The sequence below is a fragment of the Enhydra lutris genome, unplaced genomic scaffold (genome assembly GCF_002288905.1).
Source record: "Enhydra lutris kenyoni isolate GAN:26980312 unplaced genomic scaffold, ASM228890v2 scaffoldscaffold30, whole genome shotgun sequence".
NCBI lineage: Eukaryota > Metazoa > Chordata > Mammalia > Carnivora > Mustelidae > Enhydra > Enhydra lutris.
Genome location: NW_019154114.1, coordinates 13,183,020 through 13,210,393, shown reverse-complemented (window position 1 = coordinate 13,210,393; position 27,374 = coordinate 13,183,020). Strand labels below are relative to the sequence as shown.

The window sequence follows — 27,374 nt, the reverse complement described above, 5'->3', positions numbered from 1 at the left end:
AGGGGATTAATATATTGGACTTCTAAGCCATCATTAAAATAATGCTGTAAAAGGATATTGAGTGACATGGAAAATGGCTGTAGTATATCTCTAAAGAGGAAAAAGCAATTATAAGCCAGAATTTATGGTTTATATATACTACTAATGGAGACATTTGTGTGCTGAGATTATGGCATTTGTTTCTTTTTATTTTCTAAGCTTTCTGCGTAAAGCATACATCATATTTAAAGGTAAACATTTTATTGAAGTATAACATATGTACAGAAATGTGCCCAAATTGCAAGTATACAGCTTTCTGATTCTTCATAAAATTTATATCTGGCCATGCTACCAGTACCTAGGTAAAGCAAGCAGAACATCTCCAGAAGCTTCTTGAGCCCTGTCCTAGTCCCTATTCCTTCATGCAGTGGCTGTGAAAGATGTCAGCTAGCCTGGCTCAGCTGTTTCCCAGAATCCCTTTCCCTGTGTATTTTGAGTTATGGTGACGCACTGGATTCCCCTGCAGAATACCCACAACATTGAAGGAGGGGGCAGTGAGAGATTGATCAGGGTTCTGGCATGTGCTCATGGGTTCTGACTTGTCTTCCTTCTCCTTCACTTTATTTCCATCTTCCCTTCCCCATGAGCGGCCCTATGGACCTCAGGCATGAAGACTACAGCCTTATAGAGACCATCTAACTAGTTTCTATTGTTATATAAGGTCAAATCCTACAGTAATCCCCTTGGTTTTTTTTTTTTAAGATTTTATTTATTTATTTGAGAGAGAGAGAACATGTGCTCAAACAGGGGGGAGGGGCAGAAAAAGAGGGAGAAGCAGACTCCCTGCTGAGCAGGAAGCCCCACCATGTGGTGGGGCTCCATTCCAGGACTACTGGACCATGACCTGAGCCAAATGCAGACTTAACTGACTGAGGCACCCGCGTGTTCTTGCAGAAATCCCTGTAATATGTGTAGGTGTACGCACATGTGTATATATTGTAATGGCTTTGCTTCTTTGGTTGAACCCTTTCTGATAGCAGAATTAGCGAGTGGATGATGACCAGTCTTTAGGACAGTTTCCAGTGAATGGACCTCACTTCTTGGTGTTCACATACTTGTATAGTTCCCTCTTACAATGAGGATTGACCTGTGTCACTCATAAGATGTTCTGGAAATGGCTGTATGGGACTTTCAAGATTAGGTCATAAAACATATTGCAGCTTCTACTTCTTTCTCTGATTTCTTGCTTTGGAAGAAACCAGCTGCCATGTCATGAAGACATTCAGGCAGTCCTATAAAGAGGTCCACCCCTGAGTCAGAACGGCCCAGCTGAACCACTTCCAAATTTCTGATCCACAGAAACTATGTAGGATAATAAATGTTCTTTGCTATTTTGTGTTGCTAATTTTTGGGATAATTTGTTATACAGCATTAGACCCATGGAATTCTGAGGAAGCGAAATACCTGTTATTTAAGGCCTGCAAATTTGGGGCTGGTTTGTTATCCACGAGGGATGTAAAAATCCTTTCTAAAATCCTGACAGTCATGCTATAAATCTGAAACATTTTAGGGTCGTTGTCTGCTGTATGTAACAGCCACTTGAACAAATGGGGCTATATTTTTTCTCATATAATAAAAAATCTAGAGGGAGGTAGTTCCAGTGTGGACGCAGTGGCTTAACCTTGGGTATGGCATCGGCATCTTTGCAATTCTCGGGGCCCTCTCCTCAGTTATAAGATGGCTACAATAGCTTCAAGTGTCACATCTTCACAGCATCACTTCTGAAAGCAGAGACAGGGTTTGTGGTCCCACATGGGACCACATGGGACCACAAAGAACCACAGGGAAAGACAGGTCCCACATGCCTCCCTTTTATTACGGAAGGAAACTCATGCTCAGATGTCCCCTAGCAGAGTTCCCTTTAAGGTCTCATTGGCCTGAATTGGGCCACAGGGTTGCCCCTAGACAGGTAGGGGCTTTGTCTGACACAAAGGGCATGCTACCAGATTCTTGAACAAAACAGTGTTCTAGCAGCAAAGGAGAGGTGGGGAGGTGATGGCTCTTGGGTAGACAGCCAGGAGGGTTTGCCAAAAACTTGGACCTGACAGAATCCGACTGACCTTTCAGATTCCCACCTCTTTAGGAAGGACTTATTCAACGATCTCAGAGCTTTCTTGTCAACTCTTGAGGGTGTATGTCAAGTTCTTTCTCTTTGGAAAGCTGATCACTGTAATTTGCTTGGTTTGTTATTTAACTGTGCCTGTATCTCTTGCTGGAGTGCCCGTCTCATAATTCAGGCCTAAGGATACAGGATCTGGCACCTGGGACTCCAGGAAGTTTGTTCTCCTTCCCTGCTCTGCCTCACTCCTCTTTTTCCCTATTTCTGATAAACAGAAATCACTGTGAGAAGTAAACTTTTCAGTTTTCCACTGACTTTTTATTTGTAAATCTATCCTAGGAATGTTCAATTGACTTGTTGAGCATAACACTTTAATAAAGCAAGATCGTGGATGTTTAGCAAATAGAATATTCCTTTGTGAACGAGAAGTCCCATGACTGAGAAATGGGATTTCTCCTTTACTTTGTATATCTGACAGGGCTTGATTAAATATTAATCAGACTCTCCTGGAAACAGGGTCTGAGTTTAGTGATATAATTGTAACTCTTATTCATAACTTAGGATTCATGTTCCTTACTGCTTGCTCTGGAATATTAATGTTACTTCCTCTACGGCTTGTGAAGGAGAATCGAGAGGGAGAAAGGGGCATGTGTCAGCCGTGGTTTCCTGGACTTTGAATGGGAAGGCCACAGGTTAGTTTTGACTGGAGTATGGTCCCTGTCTGCATCCCTCTTCCAGATTTTGTCCATCCGTTAATATCAGTTGGGCCCTGCTGTATGCCAGGAAGTGTTCTAGGTGCAAAGATATAGCAGTAAACCACAGAGACAAAGATCTCTGCCCACAGAAAGCTATGAATTTTAATGTTTCCTGGTATCTACACTTTTGAGAACTGTCGCACATATTCTCAACTAATGCTCACAAGTACCCGTGATGCATAATTTCTTATCCCCCATGATGGACGTAAACAATTTTTTTTTTCCCTGCCAGTATATTTTTCTCCTCTCGGTTATAAGATCTCTGTGGCAAGAAATGAATTTTGCTTTGGGTAGAGATGGACACCTCCCTTTTCAGTGTTTCAAAGGTGGATCAATAAACCAGATATGACCAACCAGGAAATCTTATCTCCAGGCCAGGCCAGAGTCCTCTCTGGAGCTTAAACCCCAGAACTATCAGCAAGACTTGATTTCCCCCCGTCGAGATAACTGAAGAATAGTTGTTGGCAGACAGAATTCACAGGATGCTATCTACCCATCCACACACAACTAATGCACACGCACATGAGAGAGAGAGAGAGAGAGAGAACCAGCCTGCCAATGTCTTTTGAAGTTCTGGATTTAGTTGTGCCAGTCAAATATCTTCGAGAACAAACCTGCCTGTTTATATCTTCCATTTCCCTCCTTTTCCCTCTCTTATCTTTACTGGATTTTGACAAATTATTGAATACTGTTTTTGTTTCATATTGCTGTCTAATATATTACCACAAACTTAGAGTCTCATTTATTAGAAACACAGGTTTATTTTCTAAATCTTCATGGGTCAGGAGTCAGGGCTTAGCCAGTCTTCTGCTCAGGGGCTTCTAGCAAGGCATCAGCTGGGCTGTGTTTTCATCTGGAAGCTTGCTTGGGGAAGCACCTCTTCCAGTTCATTCAGGCTGTTGCCAGCATTTGCTTCCTTGGAGCTGTATGACTGAGGCCCTGTCTTAGTGCTGTTGGCAAGGGGGCACTCTCAGCTCCTCAAGGCCACCCATGGCTCTTAGCTATGTGGCCCCTCACAAGCCCACTCAGAGCACGGTAACCTACCTCCTCAAAGCCAGCAAGGGAGAGTCTCTTGCTCTAGTTTTCTAAGATGGCATCATACACAATGTAACCTAATCTAGGGAATGCCTCATTATGCTTGCCACAACCTGTTGGTTAGAAATAAGTCACAAGTTCAGCCCCCCCTCAAGGGGATGGCATGGTACAAGGATATGATTCGTGGTGGGTCACCAATGAATGTGCCTGCTACTAGAACCTACTTTATGTATCAAGCACTAGGCACCACACTGGGGAATACCAAAGTGCAAAAGAGATATGGCTCCTTCTGTCTTGGAGCTTATATTCTTGTAAATTTGGAGCTTATAAATTATAAAGTCAATGAAATGCCACCTATTCCCCAGTTATGTGTTTCCCTATAAGCTAGTTTGAGGTTTTAGCAGAAGAAAGAATCCTAACCAACACAAATCTACTTTATAGATGGGACAAATATGTAGATTGTAGAAGTCAAGGATCCTATCCTAGGGCTTTTTCCCTGGGCCCATAATCATGGAATGGGTAAGGCTTTGGGGATAAAATGTGGGGGTTAATTGTGTTTTGGTTCCACTGTTTCTGACCTTAGACACATCACCTTTTTGAGCCCCACCTTTCTGATCTCTAAAGTGAACATAGTACCTGTCCACTGTAGGCCTATTCTGTGTGGTTCCTATGTGACAGTGTTCTGAGAATAGCTGTAGACCCAGGCAGATACTGCTAATGCACTTGGAGACCAGCAACAAGATGACACCACTGTGGAATATTTCTGGACCAGTTGATTGTTTACCGGGGTCTTCCCAAAGGACATACCTTGAGAAGAAGCACTCTTCCCTTTCTTAGAATCTTCGCTTCTTTACTTCTGGACACCCAGAATGTGCCAAGTGAATGCTGGTCAGTCCATCCTTCCAGGGTCTTGTGCGTTCTTTCATCAGTGCATTTGTGGGAGATGGAATAATGGCCCCTGAAAGATTCCCACACCCCGATCCCTGGAACCTATGCATGGCAGAAGAAGCTTTCCAAATGTGTTAAGAGTCTTCAGATGGGGAGATTGTCCTGGATTATCTGGGTGGCCGGTGTAATCACAGGATCTTTATAAAGAGAGAGATAGAAGGGTCAGAGGTAGAAGGAAGGAGATGTGGTAATAGAAGCAGAGTTTGGAGTGATGCCATGGCTGGGAGGGACCACAAGCTAAGGAACACAGCAGCCTCTAGAAGCTGAGAAAGAAGGAACAGATGCTTCTCTAGGGTTTTCAGAAGGAATATAGTCCTGCTGACACCTTGATGTTGGCCAAGAATACTCTTTCCTGAACTTCTGACCACCAGAACTGTAAGATAATAAATTTGTGTTGTTTTAAGCTATTAAATTTGTGGTAGTATTTTATGACAGTAATTGGAAAAGAATAGAGTGCTAGTGCAATAACAATGTTGTTTTATATGTGTGGCCCTAGTGTGTGCGGGAACCAAATACTATCAGCACATCAGAACCAGATTGTAAGTATTTGAGAAATTTGCAAGCTCATTGCAAAGTCATGATAGCATGCAATTGACTATGTTGGGAGAATTTATACAAATCAACAGCTAATTATAGCTTCTAGAAATTCTGGAGAGGTAGTTTGTCAGCATACCACCATGGATGTGTGTCTGTATATTATGGGGAGCATGGCAGGGGGCAATGAGGTCTAAATGGAGATAATGTGATATATGGTGATTTCAGAGGACACCAAGGCCCTTGAAGGCAGGACCATGTCTTATTATCTCTAAAACTCTTCCTTCCCTATGCTTTGCACCTTGTGTGCCCCCCAAATATTTATTAAATAAAAATTTGGAATATGTCCTCTTTTAATGACTGGCCCAGATGAGATCAGTCCTTCAATCTTGGACTCTTATATACTATTGTCCAATCAACCATCCAGCGGCACCCCAAAATAGCAGAAAATGATGGGATTTGAAACCAGTGAGAATCTGGATTTGAGACACTGCTCTGTCACTGATCAGTTGTGGGACCCTGCAGAAGTAGCCTTTCTCAGGGCCAGTTTCCTCATCAGCAAGATGGAAGTTATGGTTGCACACTGTTGTGTGAAGGTTGAACACAATAGTGGGTGTGGAAGGAGTTTGTAAACTCTAAAATGCCATGTAGATGCCATTATCACATTGAAAACGGAGTTAGAGCCTCATGATGTAAAACTGTGTGTGTATGTGTGTGTGTGTGAGAGAGAGAGAGAGAGAGAGAAAACACAAATAATTATCTGTGGAGTTTTAAAAAATGTATTTACCTTGAGAGATCTGAGACTTTCTGAATATGAAAATTTGGGAGCAGGCCCCTCCTGAAATGGACAGGTAGTACTTTCAAAAAAGCCCCACCATGGGTGATTTCCGTTTACACCCGCTGTTGTACAGAGGCAAGAATGTTTGAGGTGAGTTTTCGGAGGCACCTGAGCTCAGTTTCATCATTGGGAATGACTTGACTTAACTAAGTGATTGGTAGCATTCCTTCCAGTAAATAAGACTATTATTTACCTTCCGAGCCGGGCAAAGTGCCTGACAATACCATAGGCCCTTAACAAAGATTTGTTGGATCAGAGAATGAGAAAGCAGGGGAGGTGAAGATAAATTAGCCACGTGTCTCTGACCACTAGGTGGCAGGAGCATCATGCTAAGTCCAAGCTCAGGTGCCTGGCTGCCCTGATGGGGCAGGGGTGGTTGACTAGAGCCTTCTTGAGGGGCCTTGAATGTCTTTCTAAGATAAGGCCTGTCATGGGAGTATAGGGAGGTGCAGGGAGCAAGGAGGCCGTTTTCACCAACAAGCCTCACACTTAGACAAGGAATTTCACAAAAGGTCTCACAGACAAAAGAAATTATTTCCATTGTCATAAAAAACCACAGATAGGATAGAAAAAAATTTTTCATGCTATTATAGATCTGTATATTTTGTAAATGTAACATTTCTTAAATTCCTTAAATGTATGGATAGCCCAAAGATGTAAGTGGCAATTTCTCCCCGCTTCCCTGCACTACCCCGCCCCCTCCACTCCATTCACAAGGTCCTGCACCCCTTTCCCACAGAGCCACGGGTGGGACGGGCCTCCTGATGGAAGCGACCCTGGACTGATCGGCCGCAGAGCTCGATCCCATTGCAGGAGGAGCCTGGCTCCTAAGCAGAGTTTTTCAAAATGCAGCAGAATCACCTGGGGCTGGTGTGTATAAAAATGCCAATTCCTAGAGATCACCAGACTGCGAATCCAGGTCCCTGGCAGTGCTTCAGCCTGTGGTCGCCCTGGCTGTGAACCAGCCACATGCGATTCTCACGCATAACCCAAGTGTGAGAACCCCTCCATCGGACTTTCTTAGGAGCCATGCTGGGACTCTCATGGGCCTTCTCAGAAGTCCAGAGAGGTTCCAGCCACCTCCAGTTTCACATACAGACACACACACACACACACACACACACACACGTTGTTGTTGTTTTCTGGATTATATGCACGGGGACATATGGTCATTGTACAAATCCAAGAATTATAAAATAAACATGGGAAACAGAAATCCTCTGTCACGGTGTGGATCAGAGAGAGTTAAAAAGTTAGCAGTTGGTGTTCTACTGCCTTCAATCTTGACCCCTCCCCGCCTTTAGGTATAAAAATAAACCAGTTTTTTTTTTTCCTCCCCCTCCAGAAAAGCTTCATAAAAGCAAATAGGATGCCTAACCCCAAAGAGAGTGTTTCGGAGACAGGCAACAGCAACCCAGGATGCAGGCAAAGTGATCTGGTTGACACTAGTGTGTGTTCCTGAGAAACCCTCCAGAGTCCAAGTTCAAGGGCATCTTCTTGAGACACATGTCTGGCTGTATAGTGAGGCTTAAGGTTCGTCACAGACATACTTGTCATTGTGCTCTCTTGAGATTTCCTTCCGTTACCGAGGCTGTAGTTGTACAGCTGTGCCCATGAGTTAATGCTGTTTGAGCCCTTCCCTGAGCCGCCCACGGAACAGAGTGCTTTCTGTGCATGATCTCACTGCATTCTTTTCTTTTTTTATCTCACTGTATTCTTATGGCAACTCATTTGCTCGCAGCTGTTAGCGTCCTCATTCTACATATAAAAAACATGATTATGGTTACATGAGGTGATGACAAGACTGAACTACGGCCGCCAGGTATTAAAGTAATCATGGGGCCAGGATTTCTGAAATCCGTGTAGTCTAACTTTAGAGCCGCACCCTTATTTACTAAATTAACAGGGCCATCCAACTGTTTCCAGTGTCCGCCCAAGAGATCCCTTGTAGGCATATGCTGTTTTCCTTATGGGAGAGTCAACTGTGCTTTGCTCATTGTCTAGGATTTCCCATCAATTCTCTCAACAATAGTGCAAGGCAGGTACTGGTTCCTCCCATTTTGCAGAAAAGGAACTGATGTTTGGAGTATATGATAGGCACAGTTCTAAATAATGATTCCTCCAAACCCTCCCCCCATGAGTCCCACCCTAGTATCCATGCCCTTGTATAATCTTCTCTCCTTGAATGTGGGAAGCACTTGTAATTCACTCTCCGTTAATACAGGATATGACAAAGGTGGAGGGATTTTGCAGATGTTATTGGGGTCCTATCACAGGTGATTTTGAGCTAAGAGGGAGATTATCCTCAGTGGGTCTGGCCCAATCAGGTGAGCCCATAAAAGACGGACCAGGCCACCCATCAAGCTAGAAGTATTGTTCCACTGGCGTTGAGGGAATATGCTGCCATGTTGTGAGACGGCAGATGAGCGCGTGTGAGGGTCGAAGAGGGCCCTGGGGATCGAGAAGGGAATATAGCCTGCTGACCACCTTGATTCCAAGCCTGTGAGACCTACACAAAGGACCCATCTAATGATGTCCAGATTCCTGATCCATGGACATGATGAAATAATAATCCTGTAGTTTGAAATCCCTAAATTTGTGGTGACTTGGTATGCAGTTTAGGCTTCTCTGTCTAAACGCACCACACCCAGGACTGTAGGGTCAGCCCACAGGTACTCCTTAGTTCTTCATAATAATTGCCTGTAGGATTCTTTGGCATCTTTCTGCAATTCATACACCACTACCCTCCCATCCCTAGAAAGTTCTGAAGTGAGGGGGCATGTAGATTTTTGTGAAAGATCCCAGAAGATCTGAGTCTCACCTGTATAGTCGAGCCCTGTGGCCCAATAGCTAAGTCGCACCTCTTCAAAGCCGGAGGTTGTAGGTTTGGGTTCCACCATATTTGTGGTTTCCAGAATTAGCAAAAAAAAAATTCAAGAGGGATGTCCAGGTGCATTTGAATTTCAGATGAATAGCAAATAATATTTTAGTATAAGTCTGTCCTATGCACAATTTGGGACATAAATATACTAAAAACTTATTTGTTTCTGAAATTCAACTTTAAGTGGGCATCCTGGATTTCAGCAGGCAGCCCCCCAGCAAGATGCCCCTTTATTTCCCGTGAGGCAGTGCAGCGTAGTGGTTGATGAGGGCTGAACACATGGATTCTGGAAGCAAACTTGGGTCTGAATCCTGGCACCACACAGCTGGCTGTGGAATCAGGGCGAGTCATTTCACTTCTCCTTGCCTTGATTTCTTCATCTCTAAAAGGAGAGCGTATAGTAAGAGGATTAAATGAAATAAACCATGCAGAGTGCTTTTCAGGGGGTCCTGCCTTGGTAAGTGATACGTAAATATTCGTGGGGTTGATGCTGGAAATCCCTAAGGATGTCCCAGCACCACAGCAAAATACTCAGTGGGTTTGGCTCTGGTTTCCTTCCTCGCACTAAGGTGCCGCTAAAATTGAGCCCTTCCAAAGTACTGGGAACATTTTGGGGAATCAGTTTCAGTTTTGGGACTGCAAACGCTTGGCAGTGAATGACGAGCTATAGAAGTGGCTGACAGATGGTTTCTCTTTCCATCTGAGTTTCCTGGTGTGGAGGAAACAAAACTTCTGTCGATGATTCATTGTTGAAGCCGGCTTCAGCCAGCATTTAAATAGAACCGGCTGGCTGGAGAAAACGTGGCCACCACCCAGAAGTGAGATCTGTTTCAAAACTGTGATGTGCAAAGTGCATTTCTTAGAGACAAAACCAGGTTATTAAATGATATGCACTGCCATGTCTTCTCAAGAAAGTCAGGCTTGCCTGGCTGCCCGCCTCCCCCGCTTCCAGCTGCCTCGTGGATCCCAGTTTCTCTAAGCCCTGTTTGCTGGAGAGCAGTTTCCCTCAAGCTGGAGAGTCACACGGTTGGGGTACATACATTAAGAATGCTGGATCACGGGCGCCTGGGTGGCTCAGTTGGTTAAGCCACTGCCTTCAGCTCAGGTCATGATCCTGGAGTCCCGGGATCGAGTCCCGCATCGGGCTCCCGGCTCCACGGGGAGTCTGCTTCTCCCTCTGACCTTCTCCTCGCTCATGCTCTCTCTCTTCTCTCAAATAAATAAATAAAATGTTTAAAAAAAAAAGAATGCTGGATCACGCAATTCCCTTTAAATCTTGATTATGGTGTCAGGGAGACAGTTTTAATTTGATGTTGGGATGTCTTTTAAAATCTTTACAGAACTTGCTAATCCTTTTTTTTTTTTTTTAAAGATTTTATTTATTTATTTGAGAGAGAGACAGTGAGAGAGAGCATGAGCGAGTAGAAGGTCAGAGAGAGAAGCAGACTCCCCACGGAGCTGGGAGCCCGATGCGGGACTCGATCCCGGGACTCCAGGATCATGACCTGAGCCGAAGGCAGTCGTTCAACCAACTGAGCCACCCAGGCGTCCCGCTAATCCCTTTTTTATTAACAGAAAACTGACCTGAAGCCCAGAGACTCTAAGAGACGACGGTTTTTAATTAGACTAATAATGCTGTATTATATTCGTTTTAAGTATTCTTTTGGCAACTTTTTATTTTGACCTAGTTTCCAACTCATAGATAAGATGCAAAAAATAGTGTAAGAAGCTCCTTTATGCTCTCCACCCAAAGTCACCTACTGATACGTTTTGCCCCACCTGTCGTGTAATTCTCTCTCTCCCCTGCTTCTCTTTGTCTTCCTGTTCCCCCCATCTTTCTCTTTCCCTATATTTTTTAAACCAGTTGAGTGAATTTTGGAGAGACATCATTCCCCTTTATACCTAAAGTACTACAAAATGTGTATTCCTTAAGAACCAGGACTTTCTCTTGATGATCAAAATCAGGCAATTTACTGTTGATACAATGTTGTTATCTAATTTGCTGTTCCATTCAATTCCATCAGTTGTAAATGAAGTTCTACCAGAGCTCCCTCCCTCCCCTGCCACCCCCGTCCAGAATTCAACTCAGGGTAGCCGGTTATCTTCAGTTGTCCTGTTTCTTATCTCTGTAGTAGTTTGTAATAGTTCTTCAGCCTTCTTTGGCTCTATTGATCTGGCTGTTTTGGGACAGTACAGTACCATTTTTGTTTCTTGCTTTTTGTTTTTGTTTTTTAGAATGTTCCTCAGTTTGGGCTTGTTTGGCATTTCCTCATGAATAAATCCAGTTACGCATATTCTGGCAAGAATATTACAGAAGTGATATTGCGTCCTTCTCAGTGTACTGTATTAGGAAGCATATAATATAAGTGTGTCCACATTGGTGATGCTGCCTTTGATCATTTGGTTTCTCAACTATAAAGTTAATCATTTTTCACTTTGTAATTAATATGTAATTTGTGGGGAACTATTTCGAGACTAGGTGAATAACCTTTTTTTTTTTAATCAAACTGAGCAGCTAGTTGATTTTCTAACATTTCTTTTGTATTTATTAGTAGGCATTCAATGGCAATTACTTATTATTTAATGGTGGACACATAGATCTTTAAGTTTTATTCATTTTTGTATAATCCATTAATATCGTCATTTACTTTTTTTTTTTTTTTAAAGATTTTATTTATTTATTTGACAGAGAGAGATCACAAGTAGATGGAGAGGCAGGCAGAGAGAGAGAGAGAGGGAAGCAGGCTCCCTGCTGAGCAGAGAGCCCGATGCGGGACTCGATCCCAGGACCCTGAGATCATGACCTGAGCCGAAGGCAGCGGCTTAACCCACTGAGCCACCCAGGCGCCCCTATCGTCATTTATTTTGATGCTCAAATTACCCCATATTTAGGTGGTGGGAGTCCCTAACCTGCCTTCATTGTATTAATGTTTAAGATTACTTTCTCTTCATGGTAAATGACACTCATTTTCCTTTTCTGGTAGCAATAGAATTTTTTAAAATTTATGCTTAAAAGTGAGTTTATTTAAATAAAAATAATATAATTCTATACAATATGTGTATATGCATATATAGAATATTAAGAAAAATATTAATGATACTTTGGACTCAGGTATAACAAAAATCACAGAAATGTTGGTGTGCAAATAACAGAAATTTAGGAAATGCTGCTCTTATATGGATATGTTGGCTCTCGTTTTTGTATTTTAAATATTTGACCATTGTGTCCAAATTAAGAACTTAGAATGTGGGGTACCTGGGTGGCTCAGATGGTTAAGCATCTGCCTTCAGTTCAGGTCATGATCCCAGGGTACTGGGATTGAGCCCCACATCAGGCTCCCTGCTTGGCGGGAAGCCTGCTTTCCCTCTCCCACTCTCCCTGCTTGTATTCCTGCTCTCTCTGTCTCTCTCTGTCAAACAAATACATCAAATCTTTCAAAAAAAAAAGAACTTAGAATGTTTCCAAAGTGCTTCCATTTGGGCATGCACACTTTCTCTTTTACACTACCTTTTTTCCTTGATGTGCAATAATAATCCTTTGCCAGGTTTTATGTCCTGGCCTTTCTTTGAGAAATACGGAATACAGCCAGGAAAATGAACTATCCCCATTACAACCTCACCAAGTTATTCAAGGCCCAATTTCGAAGAACCCTCTTTTAATCAGGTAGGTTTCTTTATGCATGCAATAAAGATTAGGTCTGGCTTACTTAAACTGTACGTATGGGATTGCCCACAGAATCTAAGACAAGCCTGAAGATCTAAGCTTGGGGAAAATAGAAACATGGTAGCTTTGGGGATCTGGGTATCAGGGGATCACGGGAGGCTCTTTAGGGTACCACCACCTGGGTGATGCGCTTCTTTCATTTTTCTGCGTTTACATCTCTCTTCTTAAACTTCATGTTACTATAACAGCCATTTGGCTTTCCCTGGGTCACGAGTTCCATTTGGCTAGAGGAGGGAAGAGCACCTTGACTTACTGGAACCGTGAAACAACATACAAGGCAGGGTCATTCCCCCAAGGAAAATCAGGTGCAATTGACGGAATAGCTCAAAATAAAGCAGTTATTACGTACCAGGCCATCGGTTAAAAGTTTAACATCTATTGACTGATTTAAGAGATCCCATAAACTGATAATAGTTTATTTGAGAGAGAGCTGAGCAGAGGGGAGAAGGAGAGGCAGGTTTCCTGCTCAGCGTGGGGCTCCATCCCAGGACCCTGGGATCATTACCTGAGCCAAAAGCAGACACTTAACTAACTGAGCCTCCCAGGCACCTAATGATAACATTTTAGTGTTGTCATTCCCCTTTTACAGAGGAGACAACAAAGTAAGAGATTACGTAATGTGTGCAAGGTCAAACACATAATATGTGCAAGGTCATACAGCCGTGACTGTAGGAGTCAGGATTCAAACCTAGTGCATCTATTTTTAGAGTCCCTGCTTTTGAACACTGAGCGGTAGTAGGGTGCAGTCAGTACTTGGCAGGAAAAGCCTACAGTGCCCACCCACTTCCATTCCATAGAGACTTACTTATCATCTGTACAAACGTCACTTCTACCTATTTTGCACCCTAGAGCCCCATGCATCTCTCCCTTTTACACTGCTAGCCTTCTCTGGGTGACTGGGTCCCTCTTACTCTGTCTTCTAGACAGTGGGCTCCTTACCAGCAGTGCCAGCCATATTTATTTCTGGATCCTTTACAGTACATAAAACAGGGCCATGCACATAGCAAAAGCTTAGTAAATATTTGTAGACTTGAGGGGAGTCTCCTTAATAATATTTGCCTTAGCAAAGTTAGAGAATAGATGCATACATACATACATACATACTTACTTACTTACATATAGATAGATAGATTGCTCCTGATTGAGAATGAGAGCTTTGGATATCCTCTTAATTCATCTAGTTAACAATAAACTACTTTGGGTCAGTGCAAAGGTGCACTGACTTCCTATCTTGCTAGTTGATGAATCTCAAAGGATCCTTGGGATATCCAGTCATCTGCCCTCAAAGACAATAGTCAGGCCAGCTCTTACTATCAGCAGTCAACCTGAGCATTAGCTTGGGCTTAGTAAATAAGTATTTATGCTTGTTTTTGCAAAAGATTGTTTGTTTTTGCAAAGGATGAAGAGATCAAATGCATTGTGATGTGTGCGTTGGTCAGACTCTCTGCTTCCCAGCACAGCTTTTTAATTCATTAGGCTGCTGGGGCCCCCTCCTGCTGGCCTTGGATAGAATTCTCCAGAGTCAGGAAAACAAAAATAATCCCTTCTTGCTCCCTGGGCAGGCTTTCGAAAAACTGAGAAGGGCTGGCCCCAGAAGTCATTTTAATTGACACTGGCTTGGCTTTTGAATAATTTTTTTTTTCTAATTTGTTAAGTGGTATTGTGTGTTTTCAGTGACTGAGGCATTAGAGAGAGTTTAGCTTGATTTCTGGGCCCAAATTCTGGAAACTCAGTTGCTATGTGTAGTGTTGGGCATTTTACTTAACTTTTCTGAACTTTACTTTGTCTTCAGTAAAATGGGAATAGTATCACTTTATAAGGTTGTTGCATTTGGTAAGTTAGTACATTAAAAACGCTCTTTTCCCCCAAAATAGATTCCAAGGTAAGGATTTGGGTGCAAGTCATTTATTTATAAGGTGATATCAAGAAGCAGGAGTTGGATCTTTGAGATTCTGTGTGGAACATGGCCCAGAATCATGACAGCAGAGGAAAGGGAATCTGGGTGTTTATCCCTTGACTCCAATTCTCTGCTTCTGTGACTGGTTTAGGATGGACATGTGACCCAAGGCAGACGAATCAAAGCCTTCCTGAGAGCACCTTGAGTCCCATCAGAGCTAGTGGAGAAGAAGTCGTTCTTTGTCCAGAGGAAAAGGGAGTGACGGTCTTACCTGGGAGATGTTAAATTGGAAGTGCTGGACCCCATCTTCCCCAGCTGAGTAAATATGGGCAGACCACTTCACCTCTCTGCAATGTAGTACCCTTATCTGAAAGCAGGGTTGCTGCCTTTTTTTTTCTTCCAAGGAATTGTTTTGATTCAGTGAAGGTATGTGTAAAAATGCTTGGCAAATAGCACATCTTCAGTAAATGTTAGTTTTGTTTTTGTCGTTTGCCTTGATTTGAATTCATTCTATGGAAATCTCTGAATGCTAAACTGGGACGGTTTTTTGAAAGCGATTTCCCATCTTCATGCGTGTGTTTGTGAGCATGCCATCTGGGGCCTCTGTTAGTTTTGATGCCCAGCTCTGGTACGTGGTGATTTACTTTCTGGCTACCTCCCATGGACACACGCCCCCCAGTCCTCAGGAAAAGCCTGCATCACCAGCCTTCTTTGTCTTATCACTCCTGAAAGAAAGAGGTGTTCTTTCTTTCCCACTCATGCTGGGTTAGTAGGTACCTTAATTCATGAGCAGATAGACAATGGATTGGCCTTGGGGGACAAACCAAAGAGCGGTTGTACCAATATGTCCCCCCTCCCAATCTGTTCTTCCTCCCAAAACTGGACCAAATAAAATGGTGAAATTTATTTTTGGAAGATACTCCCTAGTCTCTTGCCTGATTCCATTCTCTAGTAATCCCTTGACTAATCCCTATGCTTTTAGTAAAAATCCAGAACACTCAGAGGGACCTTTGTGGATTTCTATAATGCAGTTTTGTTCATCTTTTGTCTCTTCTCTCGGTGCATGCAATAGCTAAATGGACCATTCTCTGAGCCTGTCCTGTGGTTCCCCACTCATATACCGAAAGATAGTTACTTCCCCTGGACAACTCTCCTCACCTGCTCCCGGTGGACATTATTCACCCATTATAGCACTCTTTACCACATAAAAGTCCAAGGTAGGCTTTACAAATAAAGTGCCATTTGCAGAAGAGATAGAATTTATTTGTTATCACATCATTAAATTGTAAGTTTTTGGATGACAGAGGCTATGTATTTCTTATTTTTCCTAAGACATTAAAAATACCTTGTTGTGGGGTGCCTGGGTGGCTCAGTGGGTTAAAGCCTCTGCCTTCAGGGTCCTGGGATCAAGCCCCACATCGGGCTCTCTGCTCAGCAGGGAGCCTGCTTCCTTTCCTCTCTCTCTGCCTGCCTCCCTGCCTACCTGTGATCTCTGTCAGATAAATCAATAAAATCTTTAAAAAAAAATACCTTGTTGAAAACATGTTAGATATTTGATTAATGTTTGTTGAGTGAATGGAAAACCTTGTTTGAAAGCATTTACCATCTGGCTTCCAGACTGGAACTTGTGGGTCGTGGTTTCAGTCTGGTTACACATACACAGTTAAATTTGATCTTCATCACAATTCGAGGCCATAGACAATGTGATTATCCCCATTTTAGTAGGGGAAAGCTCAAATGCCAAGCAATTTGCCCAGTTTTGATCCCCAATTTGCAAGATCCGAAGTCTTACGCTCTTAATCACACACATGTGGGTACGGACGCATGTGGTGTTTTGAGGGTGCAGTTGCTACCGTCTGAGTCACTCCTTCGCCTGGATGTTTGGGTGCCAATTTGAATAACTCATGGGACGTATTTCCCAGCATCTTAGCTTGGCTGGTAGTAGGAGCTGTGTTCATTCTGCTCAAGGCAGAGAAGGCAAAAACACTTTTGTCTTTGACAACCCAGGCTGCTGTAACAAAGGGTCATAGACTGTGTAGCTTCTGAACAACAGAAATGTATTTCTTACCATCTCAAGGCTGGAAGTCCAAAATCAGCACGCCAGCATGGTCAAGATCTAGGGAAAGCTGTTTTTATGGTTTCAGACTGCCAGTATCTTTGTATCCACACACAAGGTAGGGAGAGAGAGGGGATAGCAAGTTCTCTCTGGACTCTCCTAATGGCAGTAATCTCATTCATAAGGGTCCACCCTCATGACCTCACCTAATTCTGATTACCTCCTGAAAGCTCACCTCCTAATACTATCCCATGGGAGAGAGGGAGGGTTACAACATGGGAATTTCGGAGAGTCACAAACATTCAGTCATATTTTTTCTCCCACAATCAAATTAGAAGTGAAACATTGAGATCTATATATTCCCTATTGTTTAAAAAAAGGGGTGGGGCAGCTACTGAGTATTTCCCAAGCACACCCTTCTTCCCTGCATTAACAAATGGGAAAAGAAGCCAGTGTTGATTGTGCTACGTTCCAGGCACAGTGCTGTGTGCATCAGGTACATTACGCTCACGAACAACACCCACACCTCTTAAAGGACTTCATTCAAGCATCACTTCCTCTGTGTACACTTCCCTTGACATCCTCTTTTATCACAGAGTTGATCCCTCCCTACCTGTGCCCACACTTGCCCTCCGACGTTGCCTCTTTGAAGCTATGTTGCATATATTGGCGTCCATTTCTGCCCATTCCCTAGACCTGCCTGTCCAGAATGGATGCCCCAACTCACAAGCTCTAACATTTGTGGTGTGTCCAGGGCAAACTGAGATGTGCTGTGTTAAACCACACACCTGACTTTGAAGTCTTCGTTTGAAAAATGGAGTGTAAGATGTCTCATTAATAATCATATGGACTATATGTTGAAATGATAACATTCTGTATATTAGGTTAAATGAAATATATATATATTTTTTTACTTTTTGAATTTGACTCTTAGAAAACTTAACTTTGTATGTGGCTCATCTTCACATCTTTACTGGATAGCACAGTTTTAGACCGTGAATTTATTTTTCTTTCTTTTTAGACTGTGAATTTCTTGAGGAGATGTCTGTCTCTTATTTCTAGGACCAGGAAGAGGGTCCTACACCCCGTAAATGTTCACTAAAAATCTGTTGAACAAACATGTGTCTTCATTTAACACAGAGTCCCAGATCTTCTGGCCCCAGTGATAAGACCTGAAATTTGGTAGGAAGACCCCAGTGAAGGAATTCGTCACAGTGAAGGTTGGGTGAAGGGAGGCATTTTGGCTGTCTATGTTCAGAAACCATATTCTTCAAGTCAAGAGACCAATTAACAAAATAAAAGGTGAAACAAAGCACCTGAGTGGCTCAGTGGGTTAAGTGGCTGACTTTACCTCAGGTCATGGTCCTGGGTCCTGGGATTGAGCCCTGCTCATTGGGGAGTCTGCTTCTCCCTCTGCCCCTACCTCTGGCTCATGTTCTCTCTCACTTGCTCGCTCTCTCATAAATAAGTAAAATTGTTAAAAAAAAAAAAAGCAAAAACAGAAAGGGTGGTGTGATGGAATAGCTGGAGTGGGGAAGTAGTTAGTAAGCCTGGATTATGGTTACTGGAAAGCTTCAACAGTGTCCCCCTTGGACTTTGGAAGAAAGCAAATTCCCTGGAAGAGTTACAGTAGGAGCTGTGAGAACTTATGTGTTCCAGATCACCTTGCTGCTCCTCCATATCCTAGTGGCTTCTTGTGGCTGTGCATCCAAGGGCATTGTTTGGCCACAGTAATGTGCATGATTCACACAAGGAGAAGGTCAGGAGCATCAGGGCATCAATACAGTTGTTAGAAGCAGCCTGCTACTAAGGATGCATGGGGATTGATGGGTAATATGACAACTTCCTCATCTTTCAAATGAGAAAACTCGGGGACCTGTTTACCTCCCCTACAGTGGTAACTTGCTCATCAACACACCCTGAGCTGGCTTCTTTCCTTTCCTGTTCTATCGTCTTCTTCCCCGAGCTGTGCTTCTTGGAATCACCTCCCAATGCTGCTGCTGGTGCTCAAGTCCTTGCTCTGACACTCAGTGTCTGATTCCAGAGGACCCAAAGCAGTACAGCAGAGAATCGAGGTACTTGATGTCCCACTGGAGCCATATTTAGGCTCATCTCCTATCCCTGTTTGCACTGAACCCCACATTTACTCTTGGTAATCACCTCCATGCCTAAACTTTCAGGCCATACCACCACCTCATACCTTGTTCCTTTCCACAGAAATCCAGGATCATCGGCTTGGCATTCAGAGACCTCCACACCTGGTACTGGCTTCCCATCGTGCCTTTCTCCTGTCCCACTCCATCCCCATGTGTGGATTTCAGCTCCACTGTTCTCCTCTCCACTCCTCAGTATGCCCTTCAGAAGTTCTCACCTCCTTGCTTCTCCACAAACGTTTCCCTGTGCCTCGGATGGCTTTTGAAAGATTTACCTACATTTCCACCCAAACCTCATTCACAGTGCTGAAAAGAATTCTGTTTCCAACGGCTGTTCCCCATTCTGAGTTGTAAGTGAAGATGTGGATTTTAGTTTAGATTCTAGTTGCTGGGTTGTGTTTAAATGGGACAGTGTACCAGCGCTGGCTAAGTGAGACCGTGAGATTTATACGGAGTATGTGAACATTAAATCAGATTATGTAAGAAAATCCTTTGTACAGGCACTTTGAAGGAATTTCACTGACAACGTGAGTAATATTTCTCCCTTGCAAATTCAGGTTTACGTGTCTGTGGCATTTTATTGACAGGGTCTTGGGTCTATTTTTTTGGCTTCCTGCTGAGAATATGGGAAACACAGTAAAGACTCCCTAATCATGAATTCTCTTTCATGAAATCTTAGCCTTGAGGATTTACTGTTGTGTATCTCTTTGATTACATTGAGGATATTAGATCATGAAAATGAAAATGGTTGAGATGTATGAGGGGGTTTTTTGTTTTCGTTTTTTGTTTTTGTTTTTGTTTTTGAGAGAGAGAGAGATGTGTGAGTTTTAAAATCAGTACCTCACTGAACACTAGGATGGAGGGCCAGGAAAAAAAAAAATGCTTCTTGATATGCATGTTATTTGCTACAAAGCAAAACAAGTTTACAAACATATCCTTGAAATCAGAGGAAACAATATCTGAAGAGTTTCTAGGGAACAAGAGATGGTCATTTAAAATGCACCATATTTCACCCTATTTAAGCCAAGAAGCATGATAGGATGATTAAGAGCATGAGTTCTAGCTTGGCTAGAAATCCTGGCCCCACCACTTACTAGCTGTGTGATCTTGGCCAAGTGCAAAAACCTTAATCTTCAGTCTTGTCACCTATAAAATGGGCTGTTGGCAGGGTAGGCAAGTTAATGTAAATATTATTTAATTTTATGTAGCTCTCTTAACAGCATATGTAGGTACCTTATAAGCACCATTATAATTATTGTTGTTTTTATATGATGTGTTTAGTAGTTACATTACTTAGTGGTTATACTTTCTTGCTTGAGTGAGTTCGAATGTTTCTTTTAAAGGCTCATCTCGACTCCTATCTTCTCTACAGTCTTTAGTTTTTCATTTGAAAATTCTGTCACATATATATATATTTTCTTGTTTAGTCACCCACTTCTTCCATTTTAATAGTGGGGCTGCTTTTCCAACAACTATTTAAGTGGAGTCACCAATGCCAGGCGAGGTTATGCTATGCTGAATACTTTATTTATATATTTTATGTAAACATAATTTGCTTTGTAGGCACAATGTAACAAAAGCTCTAAAGCCACAAATACGTTAGACAATGTTTCAGTTCACTCCAATCAAGTTTAAATGACAGAGAAGCCTTCACAGTTCCTTTAAGGCAAACTGAGACTTTCTTTATACTTCCTTCAGAAAACCAATCACGTGACAGGAAGAAGGTGCTTAAAACAAGAGTGCATTAAACGACTAATTTTGGCATTTTTCTTTCTCCTGTTCCTCATGGCGTAACTGGACCTTGATAGTCAAACTCTAGTTTACTCTTCTGACTCGGTATTCTGAAGAGACAAAAGGGTTTTCTTTAGCCAACTGCCATTATTTGTGATGACTGTATTAATTTTGCTGGTTGAAAAACAGATTTGGGGAAGCATGATTTTTTTTTAACGCCTCTCCTCTGGACAGAACAAAGGCCGTTTGGATTCCCACTCCCCTCGCAGAGGACAGCCCTGATTTGGCCACTGGCTCTTTGTTACCCCAGCCCTAGAAAATGCCATTTCTGTCCAGCTCACCAGGAATGTTACTTGGGTAGTGGTTCTTCTTAACACCTCATTATCAGCTTGGTTAGGGGAGAAATATGACCAATAACACAGCGTTTAGTGAAAGTGTGTGTGTGGGGGGGGGTGGGGGGGTGATAAACCTCCACATTATCTTTCTGAGTGGCCCAGAAATGAAATATTGGTGAGTCCTGGGGTATGAACAGATGATGTGAGTGTCTTCTTCTGAGATACTCTCATCTCTCTGCTCATCAGATGGCAGCACCCTTTCTTCTCCCCATATTTTACACGTATATTCGCAATGAGGAGAAACTCCCTTCAGATAAATATTTGGCATAAATAAGTCACCATCACAAGCTTAGGATAGGAAAAAAGAACATGATTAATGAGGTGATATTTGTTACAAAAGGACTTTGGAAATAAAAAGGTAATTGCTGGAATGCATTCCTTCCCATCGTTTGGGGGAAAGAGTTGGGTCTTCCCTAAGGCTCACTGGTGGAGAGATGGGGCAGTCAGGAGCACTCCAAGGTCTTCCAGGAGACAAAGTGAAGGAGGAGGGCGCTGATCACATGGGCTCCTTGGGTCTCCAGCTTGGTTTGTGAGTGAAAGAGTCACCCTTTGAGCCAAAGTGAGAGGAGGGAATAAGGACCCCCTTGTGGAGACATTGAGCCTCTCTCTCATCCTTCAGGGGAACTGTTCACCTCAAGACATATGGTGCAGCGGGGTATGGGGTTTCTTAAGAGTTTAGGAGCTGGAAAATTAGACAGTGGTGTATAATCAAGTAGTTTGGTCCCTGAATTCCAAAAAGCAGGGGCTTCCAAAGAGCCTGCACCATAATTTCATATTTTAGAGGAGAGGAACTGCACATTTGGCATCAGATACTGAACATCAGCTGATTGTATCGCTAGAGTTTGTTACATGTCAGAACATGCTTTGGCAAGAAAAGAGATACTCATTTATTTATTTATTTATTTTTCCTAATATGGTCTACAAGGGAGGTCTTCCTTGGGGTATCCTCAGCCAAGGCAGCTGTTAACTACCTGGAATTGAAAGAGCGAAATCGGTAATGCCCATGGGAGTGTGCAAACGTAGGCAAATCTCAGTAATGACTTCTGAAATAGTCCCACATATGGTGAGTTTTCTTGAAATTAATAGAAAACATATATGGTGGGCAGGGAGGAGGATTTTGCTCATGAGACCTGGTTTCAGAGGAGAAGTCTCTGTGGCCGATACTCAGACTCATGCTGTTGACCCATCTTCTGTCCTGAAAAATCCACATCTACTTTCCTGTGCTGATGGTTAAAAACCCATGAATGGATCAAGCATCAGAGGCTGAGAGGAGAGGGTTCAACCTTTTTGACCAATAAACAACTGAATGGATACAAGGAAGTTGCCTCCTAAATGGGGAGAGGGAAAGTACTATTTAGAGAGATCCTAAACGTATAGGCTTATAAAAGCACCTCCTGGCCTACCCTCCTTCTGCCAGCCACATTGGCAAGTGCCCTTGTCAGAATCATGGGTGCCTGGCAGCAAAAAGTGTCATTGGCCTGAAGAATTCTAGGATCTGGACAGTGCTTTTATGATAACACCTTTCAATCCAAACTTGTCTTTGCCCATGTCTGGTCTCGTAGGCATTGGGCCTGTGGGCTCGTATTAATTTGCAAGGCTGTTCTAGAACTGTCAAGAAGGACCCAAAGATGGATGGTTTTGAAGTAGGAGAGAGGGGGGAGTGTAATACACAGATGGGGGAGGGACATAATACTGCATGGGATGGGCTTGGCACTTAATTTCAGAAACAACAGTGATCAACAGCTTTTAGCTCAGCTGACTGCAGACAAACACAACACACAGTGGACTACAGCATTTGTTCACTGGGGCACAGAAGAGCTTTCTCGACAGGCTCCTCTTGTTCCAAACCATCCTTCACATTCTCCTGCCTGGGTCCTGGGTTACTGGATAAAGGGCATCCGCTCCTTGTTCTCACTGTCCCCCTCGTGGTCCTCCTCCTCTTCTCCCGCCTCGCTGGTCTCTGTGCTGTCGTTGGCCATCTGCAAGTCAACAGAGGATGTTTTAGAGGGTCTGCAGGCTGTCTCTTACCTTCTCTGTGCATCTGAGGAAGGCTCCTTGGGAAGGACTTCTTTGAGGGCTAAGAGTTAGGGTCGCTTTCTTCCCCAGGAAGGCAGTGTGGTGCTGGCTGTCTGATGTTGGGTGTCCTAAGAAGCAGACTCTTGAGATAAGGATTTGAGTGCAAATATTTGGAATTTGGGAGATGATTCCAGGAAGCACAGGTAAGGAGGGAGGAGATGAGGCAGAAAAGGCAGGGAAGTCGGCACAGCGTGTGTTAATAAGTAGGCTCCTACTGTGGGCAGCTGGGGCTCATTCATGCTGGGGACCACTGGGAGCCAGTGAGGGACACATCTCACAGTTGTTCCACATGAAGGATAAGAAGCCAGGGAATGGCCACGGTGGGTTTTCTCCCCGACATCTCTGGCCAGTTGTATACATGCTGTCCAAACACGCTCCTGTGGCTGGAGGCTCTCAGACAGAAGGATCAGGTGCTGGGGGAATGGGGACACTCATAGCATCCACAGCACAGACAGGCCAGGGTTCAAATCCTGATGCTGTCAATTCCTAAGAGCCAGGACAACTAACAGCTGTGTGTGTCTACTTTGTTGTCTACATCCCCACCATTGGAATGTCCTTTCTGTGAAGATATGTACTTTGGTTCTAGCCAAAGCCTCATAAGAGCCCTCCTGAGATTGCAGAACAAGGACCACAGCGTATGCCAAGGCAGGCCCTGAGCCCTCAGAGTTGGGCTTTTCAGCTTCTGCTCTGCTCACAGACCCCCATGGTCAAAGAGGCCTTCATAGAGCTTGAGGGCCCAAGAGGACCTCATGTGTTATGGAGACAGGCAGGAAGCTGATGCCAACTGTCCTGCTTAAAAGCAACAAACTCTCCATGATGGCTCTAGATCTCCTCTACTGGTAGGCTAAAATAGATCTGGTCATGTGTTTTAAGAACAACATAGGTGTACAGAAAACCTGGGGCCTAGCCCCATTCTCCCGGGTTTCAACCCCTCATCTGCCTTCAAACATTTACTGGCAGAGTCCTGGGACTTCGGAAGCACTTAATAAACAAAGCACCTATTGTTATCAGTCACTTGCATTTTGTAAAATGCTCTCTCCTGAAGTCATCCTTCATTGAGTGAAATGACTATCACTCCTGAACTACATTAAGTTTACAAAACCCAAGGAAACACTTAAATAAAACAAAACAAAAAGGAAACACACACACACAGTAAAACATGTAAAGATTTTAGTTCTTTCTCTTTTACAAATGCCTCATGCAGGTTTAAAACTAAACAGGTGAGAAAGCAAACAAATAAAAAAACCCTTCCTAAGTATTTTCTTTGTTAAACCTTTCCTTGAACTTAGTATGAACCAGCCAATGCCTTATTTATATCATTCCACCTGACTTGTGAGAACTGATCGATCTCCACTTTATGGGGATACTGAAGACGGAGCAGCGGAATAATCACCCAGGGTCTCACACGGGAGATCAGAACCAGGTTTCAAAGCCACGCGGTCCGATGACACTCTGTGTGTTGACCATCACACTACATTGCCCACCACTTGCAAGGGGCCCTTGCAAGAGGGCTAGGGTGTGAGCATGACATGCTTCACTCCTGATGGGATCCCTGGATGTGAGGGTGTCATCCTGACTAAAGGAAGCGAAATCAGTGCAATCATCAGGCGGCATCTCAGAGGCAGGTGGCATCCTTCTGTTGAATATGTGAATGTGAATTTATTCGACTTACCAGGAATCCCTCCCACTTATGGCAGCCAAGAGACAGCACTTGCAATAGACACAGATCAACCCCGTCCTTTCCTGACTGTCCTCAGATTGCTCTTGAAACGCTCTCACTGGAGCATCTTCCTTTCTGTTTTAGCCTGTGTCCCAGTTCTGGGACTCATCGCTCATTTGCACAATCATTTGATTACACTGGTCTGCCGCCAGCCAGCACTGCTTGCATTTCCCCCTACCTGACATGTGCCAGCACCAGATAAGCCCTTTTGTGTTGAACGGACCCTCTACTTTTGACTCACCAGTGGAGTCGGGGTCTTCTCTACATCGAGAATTAATTTGCCGATGTTCCCCCGGTCGTGGATCCGTTGCATGGCCTCCTTCACCTGAGAGGAGAAAAAGAGAAGCAATGGTTGGGTGAGAAATCGCCCAGGTAGAAAAGCCCACATGCTGCCCACGTGGGGGCGCTGTGGTTCAAGGTTGGCCGCTAAGCCAGCGATGGTTTGGAACAGGGGGTGCAAATAGGAGCTTGTGCAAGCAACTTGGTCTTCTGGGTCTAAGGACTGAAAGTGATAGTTCCTGCAATAAGACTAAATGTTCTTAAAAAACAAGAGTCGGGGTGGGGTGGGATGGGGTGGGTGGGGAGGGGAGTACCGTGAAGTTCTAAGAGACACAGGGCACATCAGCCAGAGTAAATTTTTGCTAAAGTCTCAGATTTTTAAATATTTTTGTTCACTCATTCAGTCCACAAAATATTCATCAAATGTCCCTGTAGGCTAGACACCATGGTTTTTGTTTGTTTTTGTTTTGTTCTAAGTAAGCTAGGATGTCTGTCTTGGAGGAATTCAGTCTGGGGCTGATGGAGTAGTGTTTGCTTCAAAAAACCGAAGCTCTCTTCTCATTTGGATAAAAACTTGACAGAGCCATTAAAGTGTGCATACTCTAATTGCTTTTCTGGGACTTATCCTAAAGACATAATCCAAATGGGGGGGGGACTCGCCACACGAAAGATATTCAATCACCGCTTTGCTTTTAATGGCAAAACACTGAAGCAACTTGTATATCAGAGAATAAGGGAATGGTTAAGTGAACCACGGCTCTTACATTTATCAATGGAATAGAAATATTATGTCGCTATTAAGCTGCTAATTATTGAAGAACGTACAGCAGGATTAAAAGCCTTCATAATATTGCTAACTGAGAAAACCAAGATGCATGTTTTTATTTACATCCCCATAATACCATGGACATCCTAAAATATCTAGAAAGGGATTTGGATATATGATAAAACATTAGGTAGGGGAAATTAGTGCCTTTTAACTCCAAACATTGCTATTTGATTATGAAATTCAAATCAGTATTTAATATAAGTTAAATGCATCTTTAAATGTAGTCTTTGGAAAACCTAGCATTGGTTAGCATCAGCTTCTTTTATAGACTATTATAGACTGTTAAATTTCCTGACCCTAATACATACGCCAATATATTTCTTTTATTTCTGTGATGAACAAAATGCTGTCATGTCTGATCATAACAACTATTTACTGAGAATGTTTCAATATCATGGCGGACAGCTTCCAAAATGGCTCCCAACCGTCCTTTCCTCCTGACACTTAACAGCCATGTAATCCCCTTCCCTTGAATGTGGGCTGGACTCCTAAGTTGCTTCTGACCAGCAGAATATAGCAAAAGTGATGGGATGTCACCTCTAAGACTAGGTTATAAAAGACGGATTTCTGTCTGGTAATCTCTCTCTCTGACTCTTCTTGCCTTCTTCCGATGACACAAACTGCCATGTTGTGAGCTTCCCTATAGAGAGGACCGCATGGCAAGAAACTGAGGGAGATCTCCCACCAACAGCCAGTGAGGAACCAATACGCTCAGTCCAAAAGCCTATGAGGAACTAGATCCTGCCAGCAACCAATGGGAGAGCTCAGAAGCAGATCCTTCCCCAGTTATGCCTGGAAATGAGACTGTATCCCTAGCTGACACCTTGTTTGAAGCCTTGGGAGATCCTAAGCTGAAGGACCTAGCTAAACCATGCCCAGATTCCTCACCCACATAAAATGTGATCAGAAGTGTTGTTTTAAGCCTCTGAGTTTTGGGGGTAATTTGTTGTGCTGCAGTAGGTAAGTAGCCTTCTTATTTTCCCTACATAATTCTTACCTTGCAAGATCTATATTACACCCATTTTACAGGTAAGTATCTTGAGGCTCAAAGATATAAGCAATTCGTCCAAAGATGATATGGCTCTCAGTGCCAGAATCCTGGCTTAAACTCAGGTTTGTCAGACTTCAAAACCAATGCTTTTTCCAGTTCACCCAGACTGTGTTTCATCTGATTCTCAAAGGCAGAGGAGGGTGGTAGGTAATGTCTCACATAATGACTTCCCAGAACTCAGTTGTGGATTACCATGGCAAGTCATTAAGCACCTGGTAACTCCTTGGAGATTCAGAACAATTTTTGTGCTGCTTTTCCAATAAGACAGAGCCCACGGAAACTGAAAAGCTGTTTTCCTACCAGTTAAAGCTTATTGTGATGCTAGAAAAAAAGCCCCCTGAAGGGCTGGCTCTAATCTGCATATTTTGGGGACA

The 27,374-nt window shown here is 43.3% G+C and overlaps 1 protein-coding gene across 1 annotated transcript in view; it reads right to left on the bottom strand.

Moving 5' to 3' along the window:
* Positions 1 to 21,929: 21,929 nt before the first annotated feature.
* The window catches only part of LOC111153033 (vesicle amine transport 1 like), a 133,576-nt gene continuing 128,131 nt past the window's right edge, over positions 21,930 to 27,374 (bottom strand). Inside the window, exons 8-9 of the mRNA XM_022511838.1 lie at positions 25,083 to 25,166; positions 21,930 to 23,024 (exon numbers count right to left, since the gene is read on the bottom strand). Coding sequence (XP_022367546.1) covers positions 22,926 to 23,024; positions 25,083 to 25,166 — 183 coding nt within the window. The 3' untranslated portion in view covers positions 21,930 to 22,925. The remainder of the gene's footprint in view (positions 23,025 to 25,082; positions 25,167 to 27,374) is intronic.